At 41.4% G+C, this 27894-nt stretch overlaps 1 protein-coding gene across 1 annotated transcript; it reads left to right on the top strand.

Moving 5' to 3' along the window:
• Positions 1-160: 160 nt before the first annotated feature.
• On the top strand, positions 161-27894 carry mxd4 (MAX dimerization protein 4). The gene is made up of 6 exons (XM_042484243.1): positions 161-380; positions 963-1062; positions 5814-5843; positions 21935-22049; positions 24854-25016; positions 26976-27894. Exons 1-6 carry the CDS (start codon positions 317-319, stop codon positions 27128-27130), a joined length of 627 nt encoding a protein of 208 aa, XP_042340177.1. The 5' UTR covers positions 161-316; the 3' UTR covers positions 27131-27894.

Genomic DNA, 27894 nt, shown 5'->3' with positions numbered 1-27894 from the left:
CCCTGATGACTTTTGCGCTTAAAAGCCAATCAAATCGCACGTAGACATTCTCAGCCTGCTTATAGGCCAATACACACCGGTAGAGCCCGCCCACAGGCTGTTCTAATGGGATAGACTTCACATCACTCACTTCCCTGAGTTTTAGTTAGGTGCTGTTGATACTGTAGTTTGGAGTCGCCAAGACTCAGAACTGAGTGTAGCAGCGCAAGTACATCGCTCTAAAAACAGTTTTTAAAATTTCCATTCCATTATTTCATGACTTGTACATTTGTGTAAATAGATAACTTCTATTTTTTTATAACGAGACAACAGCAAGATGGAACTTAATTCTCTTTTAATTCTGCTGGAGGCTGCAGAGTACTTGGAGAGAAGAGACAGAGGTATTTCAAGCTAAACTGACAAGTTGACAGGATTTCCAGGCTGGTTATTATTTTGTGAATGGAGCATTAGCACGGAAGCTAGCTTTATTTTCTGTGAAGTTTTAACGTGCCCTGCCATAGTGCAGGTATGATGTCACTTTACAGACAATGGGACGATGGGTGCAAACTGGACCTAGTAGCCTTTATGCTAGAAAAATAATAGCTGCATTTCTTTATTTTTAAATGTAAAGTATGTCGTGTAGCCCATTTATAACCTATATACAGCTCATGTGATGTAAATACTGAGAATGCAGGTCGTATTATGTCTTCGGAAATGAGTAAACAAGAGTGACATTGAGAATATGAGCCAGTATCATTATGACAATCATTAATGGTCGTGTAGCATTGCCTGTTTACAATATAGAGGCTATACAGTTGAAATATGTTTAGTAAGCACTGGTGATCGATCACGTCTTGTTCCTCCTGAAATGCTTCTATAGCTGTTTCATATTTCACTGTTTCCCTGAATGACTAATTGGCAGCTTTATTTTGTTCATGCAGACATCACAATAAATTAATATTTTGTTTTGTTTTTCTCTACAGAGGCAGAACACGGTTATGCGTCTGTTTTACCGTACAGTAGCGACTTTTCCAGAAAGAAAACGAAAGCCTCGCCAATTTCCAGAAAAACTCAGAACAATAGGTAAATATCAGTCTTGCTTTTTTATTCGTTTGTGCAAATGCCAGTTTATAGACACACACACACATAGACTTGTTTTCATGCACACTGGCATGTCTCTGCTGTCTGGGCTGGGCTCTCTGTTTTGGTCTCTCCAATAAACACTGCCACGCGTACACTGTCAACTCTGCTGCTCCCTCTCTCTCTTTCTGTCTCACACAGTCTCACACACACACACACACCTAAAACCCTCCCCATGCTGACAGAAAACACACCCGACATGCACACAACCTTTTTTGCACTCTGTCTTGCACGACTACCTTGCTTTCGCGTGAGCCCTTTTTTCGTGTGGTTAGTGTGTTTTGAGGGTCTGATGTCAAATGAAAGTCCGTCAGGGGGTCCCATCGTGCCACTTTCTCCCCCTGCACTCACACAGAGTTCATGGAGGTTTTAGTGTTGCTGAGACACCATAGATGAAGCTTCTGATCATAATATATCGATTGCCTTTCACTGTAATTAACATTCATCCCTAGTTTGACCCCGTTTATATGTTGTGACAATCTGCAGCTGATAAAGTCCCTGCTGCAATTAAGGGCATAAAATTACACAGAATAAGTAAATAGCCTACATTTAAGTTTCAGTTTCGGTTCTCTATTTAGACCGGTTGGACAGCTGGTTAAAGGTCATTTAAACCTCAGCAGGTTAATATTTAATTCTCATCACTAAAATTAAACAGCCTTGCTGTCAGTATATATCATTGATATTACTGGCAGTGGTTCACCTAGAAATTTTTCATGTAGCCCGATGGGACACACTCAAAATCTTGGGGTGGCTCACCAAAAGCAAAAGCCATTACTGAATTTTAGGATTTCTATTATGCTGTTAAATTATATAGTCTAGTTGCTATGACAATATGGAGAGTTAAAGTATCACACACTTATATACTTTGGTTTCTTATTTTACAGTTAATATAAGTAATTTATCTGACGTGCATAGACTAACATTTTGAGTTCCACAACAATCCTGTTTTAATGTGTTACGTATCGCATGTTAGGCAATTAATTTGTGATTCAAATAAACTAGTTGTTTTTTTTCTTAAAAAAAAAAACCCAACTTTAATTTGGAGGATTAAAATGGCCAGTTGTTCCCTCTGCAAAATCAAGCATAATTTTGTAACGTTATTTGCCACACTTCCTGACAAACTATGCTGATGTGGCGTTGATAACAATGGATGCCCTAGGTTGTCTACATTCACAAGATATTAACTTTCTGCTAACTTAAAAATGTGTAGGACAGTAATATCGACGTTCAGATATTTTTGCCTCGGGATCCAGCAATTGTGTATGTATATAATATATAATGTAATATCTTACTATTAATTTAAGGCCCAAATATATTCAGCTTAGTAAAATTTATGAGTTACTTGATCATGAAAGTAGCTGACATTTCATTTTCTCATGATCCTTTTTAGCTCTAGTTGCTTACAGCATGGTTGACACACACAAGGGTTTAAACAGATCAGATCAATGTGGGACACACCCTCATTGCAACGTCCTCTTCTCTTGATTTATGACCCAAATTTGGGGACTTTAACATCCAAGGCTACATGCAAATTTTGAAGGGTTATTTGGCCAGGTGTGCAACAGTGGACTCTTTCATCTGTTAACTACCTGCGATTAGTGGTATATATGTTTTTGGTGAAACGCTCCAGGAACATTTGAATGATTTGTGCGTTTATTCCCAAGATCACATGCACATTAAGATCTGATTAAAAAAAAAACTTTCCTGTTGGCTAATATTAGTTTAGGGAAGCACAGTTAGCCTGATTTCCTCAGTGGTGAGTCTGAGAGTTACGTCACTGCACGTACAACATGTTAACGTATCACTATCGTCATTATACTTCCTTAGAAAGCAGATGGTTTTGTAAATTTGAAAGTGATATTTGTAAAGATTTGACACAAATGAGAATGCAGTTTCTTCCTCATTCCTTTGACACAGCCTCTGACAGAGTAACATAATCATGCATCTGTGTGTGTGTGTGTGTGTGTGTGTGTGTGTGTGTGTGTGTGTGTGTGAGAGAGAGTGTGGATAAGGGTGTGTATGAGGTGGGTGTGGTGGTTTACACAGACACCTACACACTGTGGCAAACCCCAGCCCACCAGGCTTCATGCACCAGACCTGCTTTTCCCTCTTTTTACTTGTGACTGCACTGTGCACAAATTCCCCAATTCCCTTTATACACTCCTGCAGGATTTTTTAAACATCAACAGAATGCAGGGGGCAGTGAAGTAAAGACGTGTTTGAACTTAATCTGTCTTGTTTTTTTTTATAGTAAAACAGAAGCTGGCTGTTGGTGAAAAAAGCACAATGCTTTGCTTTGTAGCATCAAAAATTGGCGTTATAGTGTTTGATGTTATGACAAAATCTGCAAATTAAAACAGATCACATGTTTTGCAATGGTGCAATATTCAGAGCTTGTAAAAAAAAAAGATAAAGTTAGGAGTCTATTTCTGCTCACAGGAAGAAGAAACCCTGGTGGAGTTTCCCTTTTTACTCGCAGACTTACAAAAAGGGAAGACCTGGAATTTTAGCTCTCTGTCACACCAGATATCAAATTAAACATAAAAATAGCACAGCTTACTTTGTTTGTATCCTTAAATTCCCTCCTGTCAATATGGGAAATCACACACAAGGTGCTGTGAGGATGAGTTGGCAGTTTAACAAACCACAATAGAGGTGATATAAGGCTAATAGGTAGGCCTTTGATCATCAGGGCCAAGTTTATGACATCAGATCACAGTCCTTTGCATGCCACGCCATTTTTTTTACATAACATGTAAAGGTGTGTGAGTGTTAACCTGCTGTTATTACAGGTCTGTGTGCATTCCCTTCCTCTACAAGCTGCCACATGATTTCCTGGTCATGCCCTGTGCTTTGACTGAGACATTTCCCCAATTTGTGCAGGTTTGAATAGCACAACTTCCTCCACGATGGAGTAATATCTTTGTCGGCCTTTTGGATCAGGTTATTAGCAGCAGTGCAGCATCCTGCGCTCCTTCTGGGATGACTTTGTGCAGACGCCTCATTATCGTAGTCGCGCGGTCAACTGTTACCCTTTTTGGTGCAGCGAGCGTTGCAGATGCCTCCTCGGCACAGCTGTGGGAACCACTGCTTCACAAGCACAAGGGCTCTCAAACAGTGGAAAATGTGAAAAGGCTTGTTGTCAGTCTGGCCCTTTGTTGTTGCTGTTTTTGTTTTTATTGCCGTGGTATCCATGACGGCCTCATGAACAGAGGGCCTGTTTCAGATGGACTGCAGTGCCCTCGCTGCTGCCCGGCCACACATTACGATAGGGGGCTCTCCTCAGAATAGCCCACACGCTGAGGAATTCTGCAGTGTCTCGGCCTGCAGACGTCTGAGTGTGTTTTTATCCCATGTCCACGCTGCTTTTCAGCCAGCGTGCAGCAACAACAACAGCAGTGTGTGCATGCTGTTGGTATGCATGTGACAGTGGGCAGGGAGGAGTCTCGCTCTCGCTCTCTCTCCCTCTCAGGGTCATTTCTGTCCTCTGCTGCACACTCTCTGACAGATGTCTCACAGATATGGAAAAAGATTTTTAAAAAACATTCTCCATCTTGTTTTGGATTTCTATTTCCAGAATGTGTGACTAAGTCTTTATATTGCTCGCTTAAAGGAATACGTTACCATAGAAACGATAATTTGTACAGCACTTGATCACCTCATATGATGTTGAATTTGAGAAGATAACTTTGTTTTTTTGGAGAATCCAAAAACTAAGAAAATTCTCAATGAATTGGTCGAGAAGTCAAAAGTCTGTAACAGAACATCCATTTACAGGCTCTCACACAACTCCTGAAGTATAATCCAAGTCTAATGTATCCAGTCGTATGCTCAATACTTCGCAAACACATGTATTTTTGCTAAAGCATTATTATTTAAAACACTTTAACCTGCAAGAAAAGGTCAATTATGACTCTTGCTGTTGTTATTGTGCTATTGCCATAGAGGTTTTATATTTGTCAAAGGTTTTGTCAAGAGTTTGGTATCTAGTTATTATTATACATCTGTGGTTTTAAATTGTGAGATTTTAGTGAAAATCCATGTTGTTTGGGAAGTACTGAGCATATGACTGGATAAATGATACTTTGATTATACAGCAGGAGTTGTGTGAGAGTTTGTAAACAGATGTTTGGATATAATTTTGCTTTTGTTAAACATGGCCCCTTTTTACTTACAGCAAACATTGTCTCTTTTTTTTTGGATTCTTCATTCACCATGGAGGCGGGCAAGAAAAAAAAAGTTTTTTTTCATGAATTCACTGTAACACTGGGTGAGCAAGTGATATACAAATGATTTGTGGGTTGAAGTATTCCTTTGAGGCCTGTTTTGGAGTATTACCATATTCTATGTCTTAGGTACAACTTTGTTGTAAGGCAACTCCAGCATTCAAAAGCCCAAAAGCCTCCTGGAGGCAGAAAAAAGGCAAAAGCAGCAGAGAATCAGCACTCTTCTTTGATGTCTTGACACATTTTTCCTCTGAATATTTCTCAGATCTGCTGTTACTCTGCATTTTCTTCTAAACTTTCTGGTTTTCATCTGTCTTACATTGAGATAAAAAAACATTTAATAAACAAGCTTCTCACCTTGAAATTATTCATAACACCCCATCCTAACTCATATCATGTGATTTGAAGTGTGGAGTATTTTGACAGTATTGTAAAACTGACACTCCTTCTTGTCTTTTGTCCTTTCAGATCATCGCACAATGAGCTGGAGAAACACAGGTAAGGTGTCATTTGAGGCTTTTTGGCATCTCTCATGTGTGTATGACTACTTATCTGTGCCACGCACCTTTACGTTCCTAACATGCTAAGTGAAGGGATGCTGGCTGCAGGTAAATGTTACCCTCTCTAGATTGGATCAGAGGTCATCTTCAAAGAGATTTAATCAGTTATTTCCTTGTGTCTGAAAATGGATAATAAGCTGATTTCAAAGAGTGGCTTCATGTTGATTAGATCTGTCTCCATTTCACGCATGAAACTCGTTACCTTGTATGGAAAGGGAATCCTGTCAGTAATGTGATAATCCTGCACAGGCTGACAGAGGCGGGGTGAATCTGGCCCTCGCCTGTCATTTTAACAAACTGAGAAACCTGCAAAAGCACACATACACACACAGTGATCCCACTCTCCTACCCCCAGCATGCATCTCACTCCACCTTTTTCTTTTCCTCCCTTCGGGGTACTCGGTTTGTTGTGATGTGATATCCTTGTTCATTAAAGGCACAGACGTCTGTTTTTGCTCTGTTTTGACTTCACCAAGAGGGGAAGTGACTTCACAGAGATCCAAAGGGGTTTCTTGTCAGGAAGCAAAAGTTGTCTTTGATATAACAAAGCCTGCTTTAGGGAAGACTGGTTGGTGGAAGAAGCAAAACTTTTTTGCGTGTGTATGTGTGTTGGAGGGGGGGGGGGTTGCATCAAGGTCATCCCAAGCTGATTCTTAGAAAAAAAAAACAGCCTGCCAGAGAGGATTTAGAAAAACAGCTGATGTGACTATCAGCATGTGAGCAGAGGCTGAGATGGGTGTGTTAGGCTGCATGTGCGTGACACACCATCACCCCTGTTGAGGGATTGGGGTTTGCCAGTCACATGTCCGGGAGTGAGTAATGGATGTGTGTAGCGCAGAGAGAAACAAGTGCAGGCATATTCCTCTCTGACCTGAGAGGCAGACAAGGCCCTGGCTGATCACATTGCAGGTGTTGTGACACAACAGTTACCTCATGCTCGACGACGGGTGTGGTTGGTTTTGTGACGTCCAGTCAAACTGACAAATGCAAGTTGCCAGTAAAGTGTTTACTCACTTCCCTTGCCGTCACTATGACCACAAGTTTCTAAAAAAAAAAAATCTTTTTTTTTTAAAAATTCAGTGCAGCATGACTGTAATAGTAAACATGAGTTCTCGTACTTATTTTCTAATGTTTTGGCCCTGATGCCAGCGCTTAAATAGATGAAATTATACTTAAATAATCTAAAAGTCACATTGCAATATCCTTGGTGACAATTGATGCATTAGCTCATATTTAATTACTTTATTTACTTTTCTTCTTTCTATCCATGACTGTCTGCACGGAAAAAAATCTACCTACTTATTTGTAATGACAGGCCCAGGAGTGACCAGGTATCATCATGATCCTCTGCTACATAATGCATCCTGATTCATTTCCTGTCTGGACCTGCGGGCTTAAATTACACGGTCATTACTCCAACATACAGGTGTTAAAGCCTGGAACTGTGACTTCAAGCCCGAAGCACAATCATCTGCAGTTCATGTTTCTGTGGTCCATTATAACTGTTGTAGTGCTGACATTATTAATTGGTCAATCAACAGAATCACAAGTGTGATGCTGGGCAAAATGTTAATATTTTATCCATATTAGAAACCATGCCAGATTTGGGATATCATAATACATTACAGTAAAGTGGTGTAATTTTCTGAACTTACCAGTCTGTTCTAGCTGTTCATATAATGTATTTGCCTTTACCAGTTAGTCATTATATACACATTACTGATGATTATTTATCAAAAATTTCAGCACACTAATAATCAACTCTACAATATTTTCCTGATATCGAAATATTTGGTCTAAAATATTGTGATACTTGATTTTCTCCATATCGCTCAGCCCTAACACTAAGGGCTTGTACACATGTTATGTGTTGTATTGTTTTCAGTGTAGAAGCACAGAAGGCTGCTCATAAGCAAAAGTGGCAGGCAAACATTCCTAAAGCACCAGTCTTTCAGGGTGCAGCTGCTGCACCCTGAGATGAACAATGGTGAATTTTTGGAATGTAGTAGTACGCACCACATGTCGTGTGATGAGGAACAACCAATCACAGCAAAAAGATAACTCCCTTTCTTCCCTAAACATGAGTATATGTTAAATATGAAGAAGTTGAACATTTTCTGTCCCACAGACAATATTGTAGGCCTAATAGACACTTTAACAACCACATGCTAGAAGAACATTAGCTCCAACCTCAGGATTCCTAGTAAGTAGGCTACGATGCGTTGCAGGTTATGGTTGCTTAGCAACTTCAGATGCAATCTGCCTCAGCACCCTTGAAAGCTGGCACAGAGTAGCACCCAGCGCCCGACCTTATGATTTCTAGGAAGTTAAGATGCGGCACGTGTCCTGACCAGAAGTAATTTTAAATAATAATAAATACATGTTAACTGGTTTCAGCTATTCACATGTGAGGATTACAGATTTTCTATCAGTAATATTGAATATCTTATGGATTTGGTTTATCTTGAAGACGTCACCTTATGCCCTCAGAATGCACAGCGGGCCATTTTTTTTTAACATTTTCTTACATTTTTAGAAGCAAAACAATAAATGAATATCTGAAAAAATAACCAAGAGAGTAATCAAAAGCCAAAATGTTATTAGTTTCAACCCTAGGGGTATGCTAATCAAAGGAATGAAGCCAACATTTTCAGTGTCCTCGGTTGATCTCTGTCTGTCTGTTTCTGATTCATAAAAGCCTGCGGCTGTCCAGTTCAACCTGTTTAATGAGTATTGCGACCAGTTTGGAGCTTTAGACCTGTTTAAACTTCAGCAGTCCCAGTATCGCATCTAAAAGCTCGACCTCCCTCACGCCCTCGAATGCTACTCCGGGGAGGTGCTGCTGTTTGAGCCCTGACTCACTGTCTTTGTTTGGTCATGTGTCGGTGTGTTTGGTTCATGCTGGTGCAGCACAGAGCCGTCCTTGTACTGTATGTTCACGTGGCAGACAAAGTGACCGATAAATGTCTGGTTTAGACACCAAAGACACTGAATATATTGTAAATAGCACCAATAATGTGCATGGGACCTCAAATGTTGAGGTTATTTGATGTTCGCCACCCAGCCCTGCTTTGAAGTCATATGCCCATTTTAGGCCAGTGTCTAATGCAACAATTTTTTTTGCCAGAATTTTTTCATTTCCTGCACACATCAGACTCTCTTACTGCTTCTCAGTGATCTTATGCATGCAAGGTGTCTCTCATCAAACTGACCGCTGCCTTGGCGGCCGCTCAGGAGGCACCGTGCATATCAGAGTGAGACGTCTGGTTGGGTTCCAGCAGCGTCCCACAGGGTCGCCCGTCCTGACACAACCTGCTTATCTGCTGCAGCCTGAGTGCAGCCGTGACAGCTCTGTATAGACCATCTTGAGGGTGACTGCTGCTTTTTTCTCTCGTCATTGCATTGGCACAGGCCAGAGCTGGAGAGCGTCACCTCGACATTTCTGTGAAATCAAATGCTACTGTGTGGTTGGTCTCTGCTGGCATTGCTTCCTTCCCATTTCTGACTTACGCGGTCCTTGATCACACCTATGACGGCTTGTCATTGCCACAAGTTTCCTTTTCTAGAAATGCCAATTTTGCAAGACTAGTTTTGTTTTCCCATGTAACACCTGTTTACAGGAAATCCAGTTGGGTAAGACCTGTGTGTCTAATGTGTTTGTGCTGCTTCAATTGAAAAAAGGATTTACAAATCTATTTTTATCTTTCCAGACACAGACTCCGCCCCGTGGCTGTCAGGTGCTCTCGGTTTCATTTCTGAGATTGTTCACAATGATACTCAAAAGTTTGAAGATTGATTTCAACTGACAGTGTTCTCTTACTATATATATCATACCGCGGATAATGTACAGCAACTGTGTGTGCCGCCTGTTGAACTTGAATTGACATGCACTTCATGGATACAGGAGCCGGCACTCAGTTTGTCACGGTCTAATCTTCTCTCTAATTAAATTTACTCTCCCAGTGTCTTCTACTCCCGGCTGTGATGAATGACTTATTTGGCTTTGAGGACCTCTTTCCCCACAAGTGAAGCTCCTCTCTCTCGCTGTGTGTGTGTGTGTGTGTGTGTGTGTGTGTGTGTGTGTGTGTGTGTGTGTGTGTGTGTGTGTGTGTGTATAGGCCGGACAGCACCTCACTGAGCTGTTTGAGTTATGGCAGTGTGTTGGTGGGAGGGAGAGCCCTGTTACTTCACCTCCTAGCTTTCTCCTCTCTGCTCTGTTTCCTCCTTTCTCCTGAGACCACATCTGTTTTTTTTTCATTTTTCTCTGTATTCCAGTGCTCCTTTTTCACCCACCCCTTAAAAGTGTCTGAGTCAGCAGAAACCTGAAGCAGCAAGCAGGAGAAGGGCTGAGCTCCCTTCTCACAGAGGGCCTTTATCACTCTTTACTGGTCCTGCTGCCAAAACTCATCTGTGCCCCTTTCTTCTCTTTTGAGGTATAAATCCTCTTTTGTGACAGTGAGTATATGTGGAAGACAGTTGGCTTTGATGGGCCTGTTAATCCTGTTAATCTGCATTTTAATGTGGACTGTAAACTGCACAACCATTGTGAATTCAGCTGGAGTTAAGGTTATATTATGTCCACATCCGGCCTTTAAAAACAAATATATTTTTGAAAGAGTTAAAAGGGCAGCTACAAAAACAAAGTTGAATGCTCCTCCATTCCTCACAGTTTGGGTTTTGGTGAGGCGGTCACACACTCACATGACTGCACGTGACTTTTGTACTTCCTCAAATGTCACACTGTCAGTTACATTCCTCATGTGTGTGTGGTGACCTGGAGTCATTAGATTTGCAATGGCAGCTAATAACCCAGAGTAATGAATGAAGTACTGAACATGGTTTAATCATTTAGGCACATGTAGACCAGGTCATAATTTCTACTGTCGGTGTGGTGTTGGTGGTGTTAGAGGCTACATCCACGCTAAAATGTTCGTTTTGGAACCCCTTGTTTGGGGATTACCAAACTTTTTTGAATGGGGCCATATTAGAAAATGTGAAAACTGGAGCGTCAGGTGGATCAGTGGATAAAGCAGGCGCCCCATGTATGAAGGCAGTGTCCTTGCAGCCCTTTGCTGCATGTCATCCCCTCTCTCTCCCCCTTTCATGCTAGCACTCTCCTGTCCTATCTAGTAAAGGCAAAAAAATCTTTAAAAAAAAGAAAATGTACCATTTTAGTATGAAAACATTACTTTCCCCGATGTAGTTCCTAAAGTGTAGGCATGTCTAGAAACTGTATGATTATCGTGCCATTGCAAGGTGATAAAAATGCAGTTATCTTGCTTAATATACCAGTATTGTATTATTCGTATATTGTATTTTGAAAGACTAGCCAAGGGCTGTTTAAAAGGGCTGAGGGCCACAATTGCCCCCCCCCCCCCCCCCCCCCACTGCCATTATTAATCATTCTGCCCAGTCTGTTTTCTTAATTAATTAATTTTTTTCTTTGTAAAGTGTCATTTTTAGTGATTTTAAAAAAAAAAACAGTTGATTATCAAAATAATTGTGGTTAATATTTTTATAATAATTGCTCAAGCTTTAAATATGCATAGTTTGTGATATACTTGGTAGATTAAATAGAAAGATGGGAATGTCTGACTAATCTGATGAATATAATAAAAAAAAGTATGTAAATGTAATCAAATGGATGTTACAGTCATGCAAATCCATATATTCACACAATAAAGCACAATTGCCATAAAATAGTCTTGCTATGGAGAAATACACCCAGATACATTGAAAAGGATGTCTTCATTGCTACAAACAGTGTAAAAAAAAAAAATCTCAAGACGATTGACACATCTCCATCCTCTCCTGATGTATTATGTCATATTGCCCAATGTTACGACAGACTGGGTTTGTCCAAGTCGTTATACATTTACTGCAGTCAGTGGAAATAGCCCCAGAACATTCTGTAACCACTGAGAGGCTGGATGTGGACACAGAATAAGAAACAGGCTACAGCTGGAGGTCAGCTACAGGGGTCACATGTGGAATTTCTCCACCCTGAGGTCAGTTGGTGCGGAGACGCTTTCTGGCTCTCTCAGGTCAAGCCCGGACACAATTGTGGCTGCACGTACACTGTCTGTGGACTTTTATGTGTGTTGGGCCTGTGGATGATCTCCACATGATTTTATATACACTGATACAGCGATATTTGAGTGTGTGAACGCTACTTCCATTTTTTTTTCTCATTTAGGTGAGGATGTCCCTGCTTCCTCTCAGGTGTCGCTGCTGCAGGGCGCACCACGTTTCTGTGTCAGTATACTTGGTTCACTGACGCAAAGCAGCTGATGCTCGTAAAAACAGCAGTACACTTTAACAAGGTGTGTGCATAGCTTCAAGGGTTTCAAGGGCACAAAATAACAATTAAAAAAAGAATTGAAAAGGAAGCCGGAAGAGAGAAAAGTGAGCCGACTGAACCATTCGTGGTTCGTTTTCAGGCCCTTCAGTCTGAGGAAGAGGCGAAAACATTCTTGAGCGTTGTGGAAGGGAGGAATGGGAGGCAGTGTAGGTCGAGCAGGCAGCCTGAAATTCAGGTCAACAGTGTGAGCACATACATATGCTGGAATGTAGAGTTAAGTAACAGAGGACGTTTGGGTGTGGGGGGTTGCGGGTGGATAGGGTTCATAAAAGTAGCAGGCCGAGTATTACTAGAATGCTCTGCAGCCGCATCCGCGTTGGGTGTTGTTTTTGGCAAGCAGGGAGTCACAAGCGAATATTTGTTTGATAATGCATTGATAGAGCGGATTAGAGCTGCAGGCGGTCTGTCATTCATCAATCTGTTTTTGTCTCTCCTTTTTTTCTCTCTAGTTTAGCTCTTTTATAAGCTGCAACAGCAGTTGGAGAACCCCTCAAATGCCCCTTGTCCCAGGATGCATAAGCTTATGGTTGTGACTCCCTTTTGGTTTATTTGGAAGTAACCCATATACTGCAATTTATAAGAAAAAAGGATTGTGTAGTAGAAATGTCACCTTTTCTTTTTATTACATCACAACTCATCCCCTTTGAAACCTGGAGAGCTGACACTTTTCTCGTGCTTCTTTCAGACTCCTTTCATAAGTATTGAAACCTTTGAACTGTGAGCAAATTGGTGCAATTTCATTCAAAACCATCAGAAAAAAGGCAATGATCAACTTAGTAAGAAAGGTGAAATTGTTTTTGAACAAGCTAAGGAAAAAAACGATATAATTACATATTAAATATGTTACAGAATTATTATGTTTTTTAAAGCACTTTCTAAGCACTTGTTTGCACGCTTAGTTTTTTTTTAACTTTCTGATTTTATTTTATTTTATTTTACGTTTATACATTTCATTTTTACACATTTTAAGGAAATTTTCAGCATTTTTTACTATTTTCTTGCTAGTTTTGGGGGGTCATTACTTCTTTTATTGCTCATTGCCTCCTTCCCATGTTTTTGAAAGAAATCAAACCAATTGTTCAGGTTTTAAAGAGTTAACGGGACCCCACCCCACTGCTCTAAAACCTCCTTTCACAAGTAAACAGCCAAACTTTTACAGTAAACATGGAAGCTGGAATTGTCTGTCATGCCATTAGACTCCTGTTTGTTGATCATTGACGAGGATCCATTATAAAACCAGAGCTCTCCCTGTGTCAGGGGAATGTGTTTATTGAGCTCACTGAACTTGTCTCTGCTAGTCCGTCCAATGTCTGTAGATGTACTTTTCAGTGCAGACAGCAGAAGGCAATTAATGTCCAGGTCTATCATTTGGCGTTGTGTTGAAATGATTCAAAGGTGCACAGGGAACTTGTTCTTTGGTCCGAAACCCTCTCTCTGTTTGCTCACACGCTCTGCTCTTTAAATTCTATTTGACATCTGTTTTTCTGTTAACACCAGTGTAAGCTGACTGTGCTGCTGTACTGGGATTTTGTAATGATCCATGCTCACATAGGGGATTGTTTCAGTACATGAAAAAAAAATCAAATGAATCTAATTACTAGGCATTCCCCAGCACGCCCAGTGGAAATACTACGACAACGAGTGAACAACAAACTGCCTAATTCTGCAGTTTCCTGTTGTTTAATCACCACCAAAGCATGCAGAGCTTTTTCTTTAGTGTAATTCCACAAGTTGTGGAGTAACCAGGGCCCTCCCTCTCCCTCTGTCTGCGCTGCTGCTGTGGTGTGTTGAAGTTTCTGTTTGCTGCTTGCGTGTGAGACCAGAGTCATGTGAGAGCGAGCTCCATGTTCGTGTGTTTATGGGGGACTTGTATCCGTCTGTCTCGCCTCGCAGTTGTCACTGCACACAGTGGGTGGGTGTGGCATCCTCGATGACAGAAAACAAATACAGCTCAACCCAGACGACTGACATTTCATATCAGGGTGATGAAAGCGTGTCGTGTCTCCATGTGTGTCTCACGTCTCGCTGACGTGGGCAGTGTGGCGTACCACTCTGCCCGTTTCACTTGAACTGCTTTGTTTTTCTACCGTCTTGTTTTGCAGGGACAGGACATCAGATGTCTGTTAAATGTAAACATGTTCGGGGCAGGGCTGGAGGGTGACAGGGAGACTGATTAGGGGCTGCTGAAAGGCCCAGTGTGTGTGTGTTGTGTTTGTCGGCTGCAACCCTGGGTAGGGTCCCCCTCTACCTCAAGAATCTCTCCATCTGGCTTCGTATTCTGCGGGAACCTGCCAGCCAGATGTGGAGCCACTCTGCTGGCAACCCCAAATTCTACCACCTCAACATGGTGATCCACACTCACGCAACGCAGCCCCCACTTTCACTTCACATAACAGAGCTGTGCTGTAAACAAGGAGCCTGAGGTTTTTTTTTTTGTATTCTTCTCAAAAGTTTCTTCTCAAAACACTGAAAAAACAAGGTGCTCTTTGCAATATTTGAAACATGAGTCATCAACAGTACTCAGCGTTGAGATGGCTGAGGTGGCAGCTAGCAGGTAACGGTGCGAACTCCACAAAAATGCAAACAGTGCTTAGAGCGGTAACGGTATTAGCGACACCCTCGCAATGTCAGCAATAAAGCATAGTGTAAAGTGGCGGTGATGAGCTAGCCAGTAGGATTTTCATGTGCACCAACATGCACGCCTGGCCAGTCCGGCTTATTACAACAAACCACAGAGAAGCTCGGATTACGACACACACAGAGGCAATGCAACTTTGTTTCTGCTCAGGATGCCATTACTCTACTATACCTTTACAAAGCAAATAACTTTTTGCTGTTTTATATATGTATATATATTATCATTCTAAATGTCGCATATAGAACCTTAAACACATGAAAGGGTAACACAATTGTTACTAATGTTACTAAATGGTTGTTTTTTTTAAAGTATTATCACACTTTATTACAACTTCAGTCTATTTTTTGTAATTGTTGCCATCATTTATAGTGTTTTTGATAAGATTGTCCAAAGGTAGTTAATTGCGTATAGTTAGAAACACTAAAATCTAACAGGGTCAAAAACAATAGCAGCTAAGCATTTATGAATGCTTGAAAGAAAACTAAAGGTTAGATAGAGAAGACAAGAAACTAGATTATTAGTACCCCAAATGACTTCCTGGTTGGATTAGACTGCTTTTATCTGACACTAAAATTTAAAATGAACACATCCAAAATGTTTGCGATAATCCCTTATTGCAGAGGAAAACAGCAATGTTTCCAGATCTCATCATTAGTGCAGTGTTATTATTACTGATAAGAAAGATGGACAAAACTATAAAATAAGTCATAATATGCTGGAATTATCCTTTAAGACTTTAAAAACACAGTTTAGATCCTCTTTGATTTGGAGACGTCGGATGACAAACCCTTTGTATTGATACACTGTGTTTTGAGACTAAATGATTACATTATTGTGCCTGCTGAAAGAGGAGCAGATGAGGCGGTGAATCCTTCATGCTGGTGTCTTGTGGCCTCAAGTCAAAACAAAACCAGAGGCCTGCTACCGCATTTTCTGCTCTTAAAGTCCAACGGAGAACAAACCGTGTCAGCTCCGGCAGTGAGAGGAAACATCGCAGTGGTGTTTCTGATGACCTTTGACCTTTAGTTTAGCAGGTTTGGCTCCTTGCCAGAAAAGCCACTCAGTCCTGAGCGCATGGGTAGAGGAATGCGCTGGGCTGCAGCAAGCTCATTAAACAGCGCAGTGAGTGAGGGGTGAAGTCCTGTTGTTTGCATTGGCGTGCCTTCTCAGGCCCTGCAGCTCTTTGTGTACCAATGGATCTCCATCCCCAGAGCCCTGGACAGTCCTGGGACACTGCTGTCACCAGGACTGGCCATGTCACCTCTTTGCTTTGGTGTAGCATACACACTGTAAATATCCTTCATAATGCATCCATCAAACATATAAACAGGCTGCTGCAGATTTGCCTTTGACTGAATGAGCAAAACAAAATACTTCACGGTTGTTCTTCCAAGACTCAAAGTGTGAGCAGATCTGTGAGAAAGGCCTGGCCTGTACTCACTAACCTTGGAGCGTAAGTCAGCAGTTTAAATAGCTTGTTCCAGTTTCAGCAGCGTGCAGCTTTCTGAGCAAAAGTTTCTTTTTTCCCCCCTCCTCTGCCTTTGCTTTGTTTTGGCACTGAGCCCCTCATGTAGAGGGAGGGAGGAGCAGGGGGAGGGAAGGCCAGAGATCAGACACAAATCATCCCGTGGTGCTCTGCACGTGAGAACGGTCAGGTGGTCATTTCCCTGCAGACGTGACTCCAGAGCAAATCAAATTGCAGATTTACTCTTAATTCCTCAGCTGCAGGGGAAATGCAGGCTGTTTTGTTTTTGGTTGTTTAAGCAATTTTTAGCAAAGTCATGAGAATATTTCAGAGCTTAAATGCTACTGTTACACCAGAGTAATGCACAGTATGATTTTTTAAAACTGTTTTTGAGGAGTTTGCTTTGAAAAAACACCTTGAAATGAAAGTGTTAGAATTTTAAAAACACGTCCCCCTGACTTTTGCAGTATGTTTCAGCTTGTAAGTACAAACCCTTACATGACACCACAGTAAAAGTTTTGCATTGTGGCAGTATCCATGACTGGAATATCAAAGACCATCCTATTTTCAACCCAGACAAATTGGAAAACTTGATGTGATTCAGAACCACGTGGAGCCTGGCGGAGCAAACTGTCTGCTCCCCTTCATGGACACAACACTCACGTTCATCTGGTGCCACACTTTGCATGGCTGTTAGAGGCAATCTGATAAACATAGCGTGACCAGGGCTTGGCTTAGGAATAACAAACGTGAGTGAGGCAGGGTCCTAACCTCGCTCCAAATGTGCGCTCTTGAAGAAAAGTAGAGAGTGTGTCTCGCGGCAGGGGAGAACGTGCTGCTGCGGGGAGCTGTCAGGGACACACTGCCAGGTTAAACCAGGTCTTATTGATATGCATCAGACACCTAATAAGCAGAGTAATATTAAAACAGATTGAAGGGAGGCGTGTTGCATTTGATGCAAGGGAGAGGCTTTGCCCCGACTTGTTAAAACAGAATTTTCAAGTAGATTGTTATCAGCAGTTAGTGCAAAAGCTTCGGTTTGAGTGTAAGGAGAGAAATTGTGTTTCTATTTAAAAACTTACATGTCGTGTTTTTTTTTCTGGTTTGAAACTGGTGTCATGTGACAACAGGAGAAATAGTCAAACATGCACATTATCATTTCTAGTTATTCCATCTTTTGAACAGGGTTCCAGCAGATCCCTAAAAAGTCTTGAAAGGCATTGAATTCATTAATCTATAGGTCAAAATGTCTCAAAGCAGTCTTTTAAAAGACATGGGAAGTAGGATATTATAAACCTTTTTTTCTGATGTTGCATAGCAAAATCTTGAAATAATAGGTACTATCTATTTTTTTTAATAATGTATCAAATTTACCATCAAGCACATAAAGATAGAAGAACCATCAACACTTATACACATTTACAACATCCAGTCAAACGAAAAACGACCAAGCATTTTACAAGGAATTCATACTTTTATGAGAACAAACTTTAATTGTTTTCCACGTGTTCCAACCTGGAAAGTTTTTTTAACTTAAACAAAAAAAACATGCTTTATATTGATTGAACATTTGGGCAAAATTATCCCTAACTGAAAATAATTGATGTCAGCTCACACTTAATTTTCTTCAGTCTTGGTTATTGAAAAATTGGTCTTAAATTTAATTCTAAGTGGAACTGAAAAAAAGCCTTAAAAAGCCTTAAAAAGCCTTAAAACTAACTTGACTTAAGCTGCTGGAACCCTGTTTAAATGAATAGTTTGACAGTTTAGATAAGAAAGACAAAATTTATTGCACTCTCTCGGGGCAGGGCTGGCGTGATAACTCAGCACAGACATCTAATGTCATCCCAGGTGAGTCTTCACACACTCAGGTGGTGAAAGTACATCCACGTACATTTTCTACCCTCTGCATGCCAGGCAAAATATGTGGTGAGCATATAGGTGGGGACTGTGATGAATAACTCCGTAAAAAGCAGCTTTTCTTGAGGTGAAAAGGTGGGTAGATGGGCAGAATATTCTGGGAACGCCTTGTTTTTGTTTTTCACTACAAGAGGGGGAGGGGGGGGGGTGCATGATGGTGGCCCATTGGCTCAAGTTACCCTTTGGATGATGTGTGTGGAGCGCTGCCTAGTGCAGCTGAGCACACTGCACTCAAAGAGCCCTTTTTTCAACCCAAGAGAAAGTCACCCACTAGCTCGGACCCCGCTCCCTTCCAAAAAAACACCCCCCGCCCCCTCTGCTGCAGACCCCCAGCTCCTTCCTGCCCGCTTCCCCTGGCCGCAATCCAAGTGCTTCATGTGGCTCGGCTGGGGCAGGTTGGAGGTGGGCCCCCGCCCCTGTCCTCACAAGACACTTGTTTTCCAGTGGGATAAGGGTGTGTTGGTGTTGGCAGGGTGGAGCAGAGGGGTGGAGGGGTTCAGCGGATGGGGGGGAGGCGGAATTGCCCCCTGGGAGAGGAGGAAATAAAAGAACGAGAGCACTTTCACACGCCCTTTTTTTTTTGGAAATGCCTGTATGCACCTGTAGAGAGGTAGAGATGGTTTAAAGGGCACTTTTGCCAATCGTCCTGTTTTGAATATATAAATATCCTGCGCCTTTTTACAGCCACAATAGAAATCCCTAGAAAATGTGGATCGAACATGTTATGTATTTCTAAAGCTAGAAAAAAACAAATACACAATCCTAAGGGTCCTCTCAACCCTCTGTTAAGTTATGGAGATCCTTTTTGGTTTTTTTTGGGATTTTCCACAATAATCCCTCGATAAAGAATAGGTTTGTACCTGTAAATGCTAAATTACAGCAGAGAGTTGTTTTGTCTCCTTTCGTTAAATTTTTTCTTGATTAAATTAATTTTATTTCATGTTTCTTTTTTATTTTCATTTCTTTCTTTTTTTCCTATTCCGTTCTAATTTTATTTGAGTAATTAATGCAAGTTATGCTGTTTTCCCCGCGTATTTTCTAACCTGTAATCAGTCCTATGGATGGGTTGGCTGGGTGATGGGGGGGATGTTGGGAGATGGTTGAAATGAAAACAAATATAATTTTGTACCCTTTTTGTGGGATAAAAACTCCGAAAATGAATATAAAATATTTAGAAAAAAAAAAATCCCAGGAAATTAAAGATGCAATTTTGGATTATTATGGTTAGTCCCTGAAACTCTCTTGTTGACCAAAGGCCGCCTCTGGCTGACCTCTAAATGAAACAGACGGGGCTAGTGAGAGGGTCTTACTTTATGTGCAAAACACAGGCAACGCCCTTCCTGAAAAAGAAACAGGGAAAAAAGACTGTTTGTGCGTGCATGTGTAAAGAGTGTGTTCCCCCGTGAGCCCAGCTCTGCAGCCAGCCCCAGAGAGCTTCATTTCTCTGATTAGGTTTATTGTGGTTGCAGTGATGGCCAGTGGAGACCTTGCATTGTTAGAGTTTGTTTACCGTTCAGACAGAGTTAGCCAAAGGAACGGGAGAGAAGGGGGATGGCTAGCTCAGAACAAAGAAACGGTTCATGGACTAGCTTGACTAATGGAGGATTGAAAGGCCTTTATGAACAAATTTGAATGAACCAAGGACAGACAGGGGAGGTAATCTGCTGATAAAAAATGTGGAAAAAAGCAGTCCTTTGCAATAATGTACACTATCCATGTTAAGTCAGTGAGTGTCCACGGGGAGATTAACTCTTCGGCTTTTTCATCACTGTCGCTGAATTTAACGTCCAAATGCTGCATCCAGTGAGCTGTTGGCTTGTGGATCCAGGGTCGTTGGCCTGTAGGGCTTTGGCAGGGATGCAGAGTTTTCCGGGGCCACAGTTTGTGTCTTGAGTTCAACCGACAAAGTGACCAGAATCTTCTCATGGCCATCATTTTCGTCAATAATGATTTTTTTATGCGGTGCCTTTGAGTTTAAGGTCTCTCTCACAGCTTTAGGCTCCAACAGGGAGCCATTTGGTGGATCAATCAAACACAAGAATAGAAAAAAAGCAAAATAGATAGGTGATTGAGAAGGGCAATGCACCACTAGACATTGCAAAGTTAGATTGACGTCAGTATGATGCACCAGAGCTCAAAATACCACATACCACACATAACACAATTTTGATCAATTATGCAATCTTTGTCTTTATCTTTTTTCTTTTTATTTCTTTTTATAGGGGAAGTATCTCCATAAGCCATTTTTGGCTTCTTACCTCCCCTGCACAGTTTTTAAACATTTTAATTTTCTTTCTCTGTCTTTTATATACATGTGTACGTGCAAACAAAACATGCTTATGCATGGTGGTGCATGTAAAAGTTGAACTGTGCTCATAATTCTCAGCGTTACATGCACTGGTGCATGTATAGGTACACGCTAGGGTACAGCACATATGTTGTGCAGGACTGCCAACTCTCATGCACTGACTTTGAAACTCACATATTTAACACTTATCACATGTTGTCATGCCACACGTCCATTTCCTCACACAATAAAAACAAATTTATATTTGATAACATCACAGTTCATTAAAAGGACACTGAAGTCTTGTTTTTACTCGCGCTGACAGCACACAGGCGGACAAGACGGAGCAGCACAGCACAACAGCAGCACCATGTAAAACCCAGTTTAGCCAGCTGCTGTTTGAATTTTGATGCGTGTCTATGCTGTTAAGATACCAGTACTTGGAAGGACAAAAAGGACAAAGATAGACTTGCATTACAGCAATAATTTATTACAAATCATATACAAAATAGGTTTTACTAAGTATGTGACTTCACCAGCGTTTTGAAGCAATACATTATAGTACAGGTTAAATCAGCTCAAATGATACACAGTGAAAATGTCTTCACATCAAATGGTGAGGCAAAAAAAGTGTTTTGCTGCAGGTTAAAAAAAGAAATGCATGGTGCATGAAACTTTCTAAATTACATGCACAGTGAAGGTAAACAGAAAAAGTATTCCGAGCCCTGTAGATTGAGGCATTGTGCATATAGATTAGTAATAGTAGGTTTTTGTGAATACACAATCGAACTAAAGCAACCAAATTTAGTCACACGGGCAGGCTGAGCCCTACAGGGTTGGATAAATATAGTTCACTTCTTCTAAAAACAGGAAAGTCTCCAAGCTGAGAACCCGTTTGGCTCTCTGAATGTGTGGGTGTACTATGTGCAAACAGCTCTTGTTGATGAGAAAAGACGTAAATGTTGAGGTACTTAGATAAACTCTGGCTGCATGAGGTGATATGAAAAAGTATTTCATATCAGTACGCAACATTTCCTTTCGAATGCTGGGATGTGGGATTTTAAAAGTGGTTTGGAGCCTCTGCAAGCTTTGAACACGTGTAACCAGCGACGCTGCACCCCCTCAGCGTCTCACGGTCAATCCCAAAGTCACAACTGAAACTGAAGCTCATGTAGTATCAGTCACTGCTTTAGCACATGTTTACATGATACTCACAGTATAGGAGGAACAGTATTCCTTTCTGCCCTTCAGGGACGTGTGGATAAGCTCATGTCAGTCTGTTTGTGTAGGTGCCGTCTCACTTTTCTGCTGCTGGTGGATGTCTGCTGACTCACCCTTGTGTGCTTGTGTGTTTGCAGACGTGCCAAACTACGGCTGTACTTGGAGCAGTTGAAGAAGCTGGTGCCTTTGGGTCCAGACAGCACGAGACACACCACACTGAGTTTGCTGAAAAGGGCCAAGATGCACATCAAGGTATTAAAATAAAACACAGCCAAACGAAAAAAGAAAAAAAAAGCTCAGGGCGGGGGGGATTTTTTTTTGGGGGGGGGGGGGGGTTGCATCTGTTTGATTCATTCGCCTTTCACAGCCATAATTTTTTTGTTTTGTGTTGTAAGGATTTGTTGCTTTTTTTGTTTGTTTTTTTATCATTGTAACGTAGGGTTGCAACTAATTATTATCACTGACGATTAATCTGACAATTATTTTAGTTGATTCATTGTTAGGTTGTTTGGTCTATAAATGTAAAAAAAAATGTGAAAAATGTTGATCAGTGTTTCCTAAAGCCCAAGGTAGCTTCCTGAAATGTCCTGTTTTATCCACAACCCCAAAATATTCAGTTTTACTGTCACATAAGAAGATGGAATCAAGTCATTTTGACTTTCTCTTAGATAGTTACGCAAACAGATAAATCGATTAGTTGGCAAAGCTAGACTTAAGTAAAACTAGATGAAATTTTCCTCAAAAAGTCCTGTTCGTCTTCTTCTTGTGCTCCATGAGCACCAAACTCGTGCTCTCATTCCTTTGAGCTGTTTGGTTTTTTCTTCCTTGACTTCCTTAAGTGGTATATTGTTTTCTAATCTTTTTAATCAGAGCAGTTCAGGTCCTGTCAGGAAAAAAAAAATGCTCCCAAGGCTGAAGGGAAAACAAATGAGTCAACAAAGTGGAATATACTGGACATTTGGTGGCTGATCTTTAGATATGTGAGAGGAGATAATTGGATGTTAGGTTTGTTTAAGGCCAACTCCTCCTCCATGGTTCATTAACTGCTGCAGCAGATTACTCACACGTGCACGCGCACAAACACACACACACACACACAGATACTTTTATAGATGTATGTAGCAGGAGAAGTGACTTGAAAACACTTTATTGCTTGCAGGATATTATTAGATTCTTAACATTGCTATGCAGATTCTGCACTGCAAATCTAGAGTTTAGGACACGCTGTACTGGTCTTGCTGTTTACAAGCAGCAACACTGTGGTTGGTGGAAAATCCAGATGTAGCTAGTTTTAACCCTTCATTTCCTGTTTACCATGCATGTCCTCTCTGCTCAGACGATCTGCGCTAATTCTCGTCAGTGCTGTGTCTTCTCATATCACCGGAGGCCACACATGTTCTTCCCTTTGATTCACCACCCAAAACTTTCAAAAGCAAATGAGTGCAAAATCTAACCCCACGTTGAGTCAGACTTTTACAAGACTTAAGGTTTATTTTGACTTTCTAACCTACAGACCTCACACAGCTACTTCCTTTCTATGTTTGAAAATTTGTTGTTGTAGTTTAAACTCTCTTGTGTTAGTTTGGCAGAGGTCTGACTGGCAGGAGATGAGAGAAAACACTAGTTTCACAAGCTTTAACATTTTTATGTGATAACATCAGAAGCAGCATCTGTAAGATATGACCTGAATCCAAATCTTGCAGAGATGCACAGTAGGCATCATCAATAATAAGTATAAAAGTATCATAGTGATCAGCAGTGGAATAAAAACTTCTATTTCATACTTTGGTTACTACTATTTGAACTATAAAAACATATAAAAATATACTTTTTTTTTTACACAAATATGCATGTATTTGGTGTGCAAGAATGACTTATTTTTCTTATATGAATATGAAATACAGGAAATATTACTTTAAATGTGGTATTATCGTGTGTTTTGTAACATAATACAAAACATATTTTGAGGGAAGAAACATAGAACAGATTTTTACAGGTTCCTGCACCTAATTTCAAACTGTTCAGAGCATTGTAACCTAAAATAAACTAATTTGAACCTGAAAGCTGAAGCTGGAACCAGAAAATAGCAGGTTTTCTTTGACCTAAAGTGCAAACCGTCAGTGGGCGTGTCATATTTTACAGGTTGGAAAGAGGAGATGGAGACCGCAACAAAAGAGAAGTCAAGTGAGAAATAATAATGTAAAAGAGCATTCAGTGGTCTCATCACTTGATGGTCCGTGCTTTTTTGGGGGGATAAAAACATACATCTGTAATAACACAACAAAAGTTCAAAGGCAATCAAAGCAATCTGCCATCTTGCTGCTACTGTTTACTTATGTTGTGCTTTGTGCAACGCCCTCCATTGATGAAGCGTCCTTGATTACAATGGTGGCAATAAAAATTGGTGGAAATGCGTGCTTGTTCGTGAGATAGCAGTGAAATTCCAAGAGTCCTGACAGACAGAACCAGTTCAAGAACCAGAGCTAATGTTGTGGAAAAGGGGTAACAATGACCTTTTGGGGGAACCTTTTTTTAATTTCTTTTTATTTTATTTTTTTTATTCATATTTGTTATTTGTTATTTTTATGGTACTTCTCTCACTGTGTATTTTTTATATTTATACTCTATTAGCTATTTGATATGTTTAACTGTTCACAGAGTTTCGCACTGGTCTGCAGTATGATTAGTTTCACCAGTTTTCTCCTTCTGCCTGAGCCTGCTCCTCCACCAGCTGGGGTTCATCTGTCTAATCACAACTTAGGGTAGATGGAGATGTTGCACTTATTTCTTGTTTATGCCGTGATGAAGGTCCCGCATTGGCTGAAACATGTCGGCTTTTTATACTGTTCCTTCATGAATTAGCCTTTACAATAAAGCTTTTTATGATAAGAAGGGTGCCTTGGTTTAGCCCCTCTTTTTTTTCTAACCAAAGAGCACCTTCTTTTTGCTTTGATGCTTCACCTGCCTGCTATGTATCTTTTGCCTTTGTAACAATGGAGATGTTTGGTTCCAGGGAACATTAAACATTGATTCTCTGTGTTTCTTTGTCTCTGCAGAAGCTGGAGGAGCAGGACAGGAAGGCTTTAAATACGAAGGAGCAGCTGCAGAGAGAGCACCGCTACCTCAAACGCCGCCTGGAGCAGCTCTCCGTGTCAGGATCCGTTGAGCGTATCCGTACTGACAGCATGGGCTCCACCATCTCCACCGATTCTGAGCAAGGTACGCAGGCTTTAAAAGAAGTCAACCAGCTGCACTACAGCAGAGTTCAACTCACTATAGAGCCTTGTTTATGCCAATTCTAGATCATAAAGATTGTTCTGCCCGCAGGATTTCCTCAGGTAGGCATTGTTGTGGCCACAGCTTTATGTTACTATGGCAGCAGTGTAAATCAAATGTAGATCACCTCCATGTTTGATGCAAATAAACAACGACCAAGTTACCGCTCAGACTGATGTTTAGGGCACACTGAAGCTATATTCTGTTCTCAACACAACACTATTGGTGTTCTCATCTACGTGTAAACCCAAACAGAGCTGTTTGCATTCCTCTTGCTGTCCACCAACAAACACAGCCACTCGATGATTAGCCGCAGCCTTGTTTGCTGGTGATGCCCCTGGGGTCAAAGGTTAACATGTAGGAGTGCAGATAAAGAAAGCTGACACATCTCTTCAGCTACTGATGCTGGCCATGTGGTCTTCTGAGTGCTTGTGCACTTTGTTGCTTTGTTTGTTTATCTGTCGAAATGGCAAATACAAACCGTAATCTGCCGTGCTTAAAGGTCAGGGGCATTACTTGTGTCCACTACTGCTGATACTAATTAACAACAACAGCCGATCTCATGAGATTTATGATGCCAGTGTGATTCCCACACAGCTCTCTAATGTCAGAATTAGGACAATTTCTGTTTCTTTCTGAAACCACTATTACGCCCACCTCTGCAGAAACTGGCCACGTGTGCAGAGGTCAGAAAGTTGGCAGGGTTTGAGCTTCTCTCTTTTGAACCATTGCACAACTGTTTTAATAATGTTTACTAGTGAGCAACACTATGAAAAGCTTCCAAGAAAGGCTGTGAAAATGTGCACTGTTTTCCCCATATTTAAATGATTCATCATGTACTCTGTGCTCTATACTTCTAATAATTTTTAAGGTATTAACCAAATTTACCTAGTGCCAAGTAGATTGGGAACATCTACAGTCAAATGATACCTGCATTTTATCCTTTTTGCATTGAGAGTCTAATACTGCACCTTAGTGACTGCCTTCCAGGTCAGTAAGCTTTCTGTTCCTGTCATCTTTGCAGCCGCTCTCATCCAAGCAAATGGTTATTTCGAACAGGTTAGCACGAGTTAACACAGCAACAGCAGCAAACATCCAACACTGAGTTGTCAAATGGTCCCATCAAACTCCACGTTGGCTCTCTTGTTAAGTCTGTCAGTAATAGTTAGGTAAGGTTAGTCCTGTCACTGTGCAAATGGGTGGACTCCCACAACTTCTGGGCTTGAACTGTACCCAGCGTGGAGCTCACACTCCTGCAGCAGCAGCCACAACCCGTACAGCCTGGGATGTGATGAAGTTGAGTGTGGTGCATTAATGGAGTTTGCAGTTCAGCGTGCCGAGATGCCACTGAAACTCTCGAAATTATGGCTATACTACACGCAAAGCCATTCACATTATGGGTTTAAGATGGAGTACTCTAGTCTACTCTATCAGCATCACTTTAAGGATACTTAAATTATAATTTTGAAAATAATACCCAGACCAAGTCACCCCTCTCTGTGATGGCCGTTGAGAAGAGCCATAAACACTTTTTTCTCTCAGTATATTTATGATCTTTTCAAACATAACCAGAGTTTAAAGGTGAAATCTGCTGCTCATCGATGTCACAGGCTCCCCTGAAATGCTCAGTATGGACTGTTACGGTATGTTTACTAATCCCGGATGAGGTAAACACACATGCAGTTGTTTATCAATGGATGAGGATTAGCTGTGGGAGCACAAAGATCTGCCTGTTTGCCGAGAGGTAATGGTTGCCTAAATCCGGGTTTAATCCACAGGCGCTGCAGGCCCCCTAATAAATATGCCCACAGTTTGGAGGAAATAAACAGTTTCCCTTTGCTTCCTCTGTTTTTCAACAGTGCTGAGAATAACCTTGTGTATTTTTTCTTTTTCTGCGTGCAGAGGTGGACATCGAGGGCATGGAGTTCACTCCTGGTGAGGCAGACAGCGTGGACAGCATCAGCGATGGCGAGGAGGAGGACCACTACAGCCTCCAGAGTAGCTCCAGTGACACCAGCTACACACATTCCCACAGACTGCAGCCGCACCACTGTTAAGACACCGCGCGGCCATCCATCTCCCAACCAGCTTCCTCGCCCATGCTTCCCTCCCATCACCGATACCCTCCCCGACCAATCGCAAGCGCCGCCCACTACCTACATCAGACCGGTCCACAGTGGCGGTGACCCTGTTTCTCCTCTCCTGGCCCCAGCTCTCCAGGAAGCACATGGGGCTGCAATGCCACTCAAGCCTTCCTGACCCCTCCCCCCGATCACTGACCCTACCTCACCCTACTGTATCCTGCCTGAACCTGCCCCTCCTCACATGCCCTGCCCTCCCACTGCCCTCACTACCCCCGTACCTAGTGTTACCGCAGGCTCATAGAGAGCAGAGCAGAGTTTGTGGTTGTAATGGGGACTTCTGTGGTGTGGTGGACAGCTTTGACTTGTTAATCAGGATTTTAAAAGTGCGCGTGTTTGTAAGAGAGAAAGAACAGTTGAAGAGAAGTCAAAAACAAAATAAGCTTCATGCCAACTTTTGAAGGCAATAAGACACAGGCGAAGAAGTGTGTGATGTAAAAGGTAAAGCACGTCTGTTTGTTCTGCAATATTTGCAACATTGAGAGTTTTTACATCATACAGACTGTAAATCTTGAATGCAAAGGGAAGACATTCGTTTCCTTTGCACAATGAGATTTACAGGAGAAGCTATTGCAGATGTCCTGCACGTTCCTCGAAGTTTGCTTAAACCCTTTGAAACCAGGAGCAACTTCACTTTTTTGTGCTGCTTGTGGATGTCTTTCACAAGTATTTAAACCTTT

Source organism: Plectropomus leopardus, chromosome 4 (genome assembly GCF_008729295.1).
Source record: "Plectropomus leopardus isolate mb chromosome 4, YSFRI_Pleo_2.0, whole genome shotgun sequence".
Classification (NCBI taxonomy): domain Eukaryota; kingdom Metazoa; phylum Chordata; class Actinopteri; order Perciformes; family Serranidae; genus Plectropomus; species Plectropomus leopardus.
Note: the sequence above shows the minus strand (reverse complement) of the source record. Positions and strands in the feature narration are given on the sequence as shown.

Excerpts from the sequence above, each read along its gene's own strand:
- mxd4 (XM_042484243.1), top strand. The coding sequence starts at position 317 with ATGGAACTTAATTCTCTTTTAATTCTGCTGGAGGCTGCAGAGTACTTG. Across the intron at positions 381-962 it reads CTTGGAGAGAAGAGACAGAG|AGGCAGAACACGGTTATGCG; the intron begins GTATTTCAAGCT and ends TTTTCTCTACAG. Across the intron at positions 1,063-5,813 it reads AGAAAAACTCAGAACAATAG|ATCATCGCACAATGAGCTGG; the intron begins GTAAATATCAGT and ends TTGTCCTTTCAG.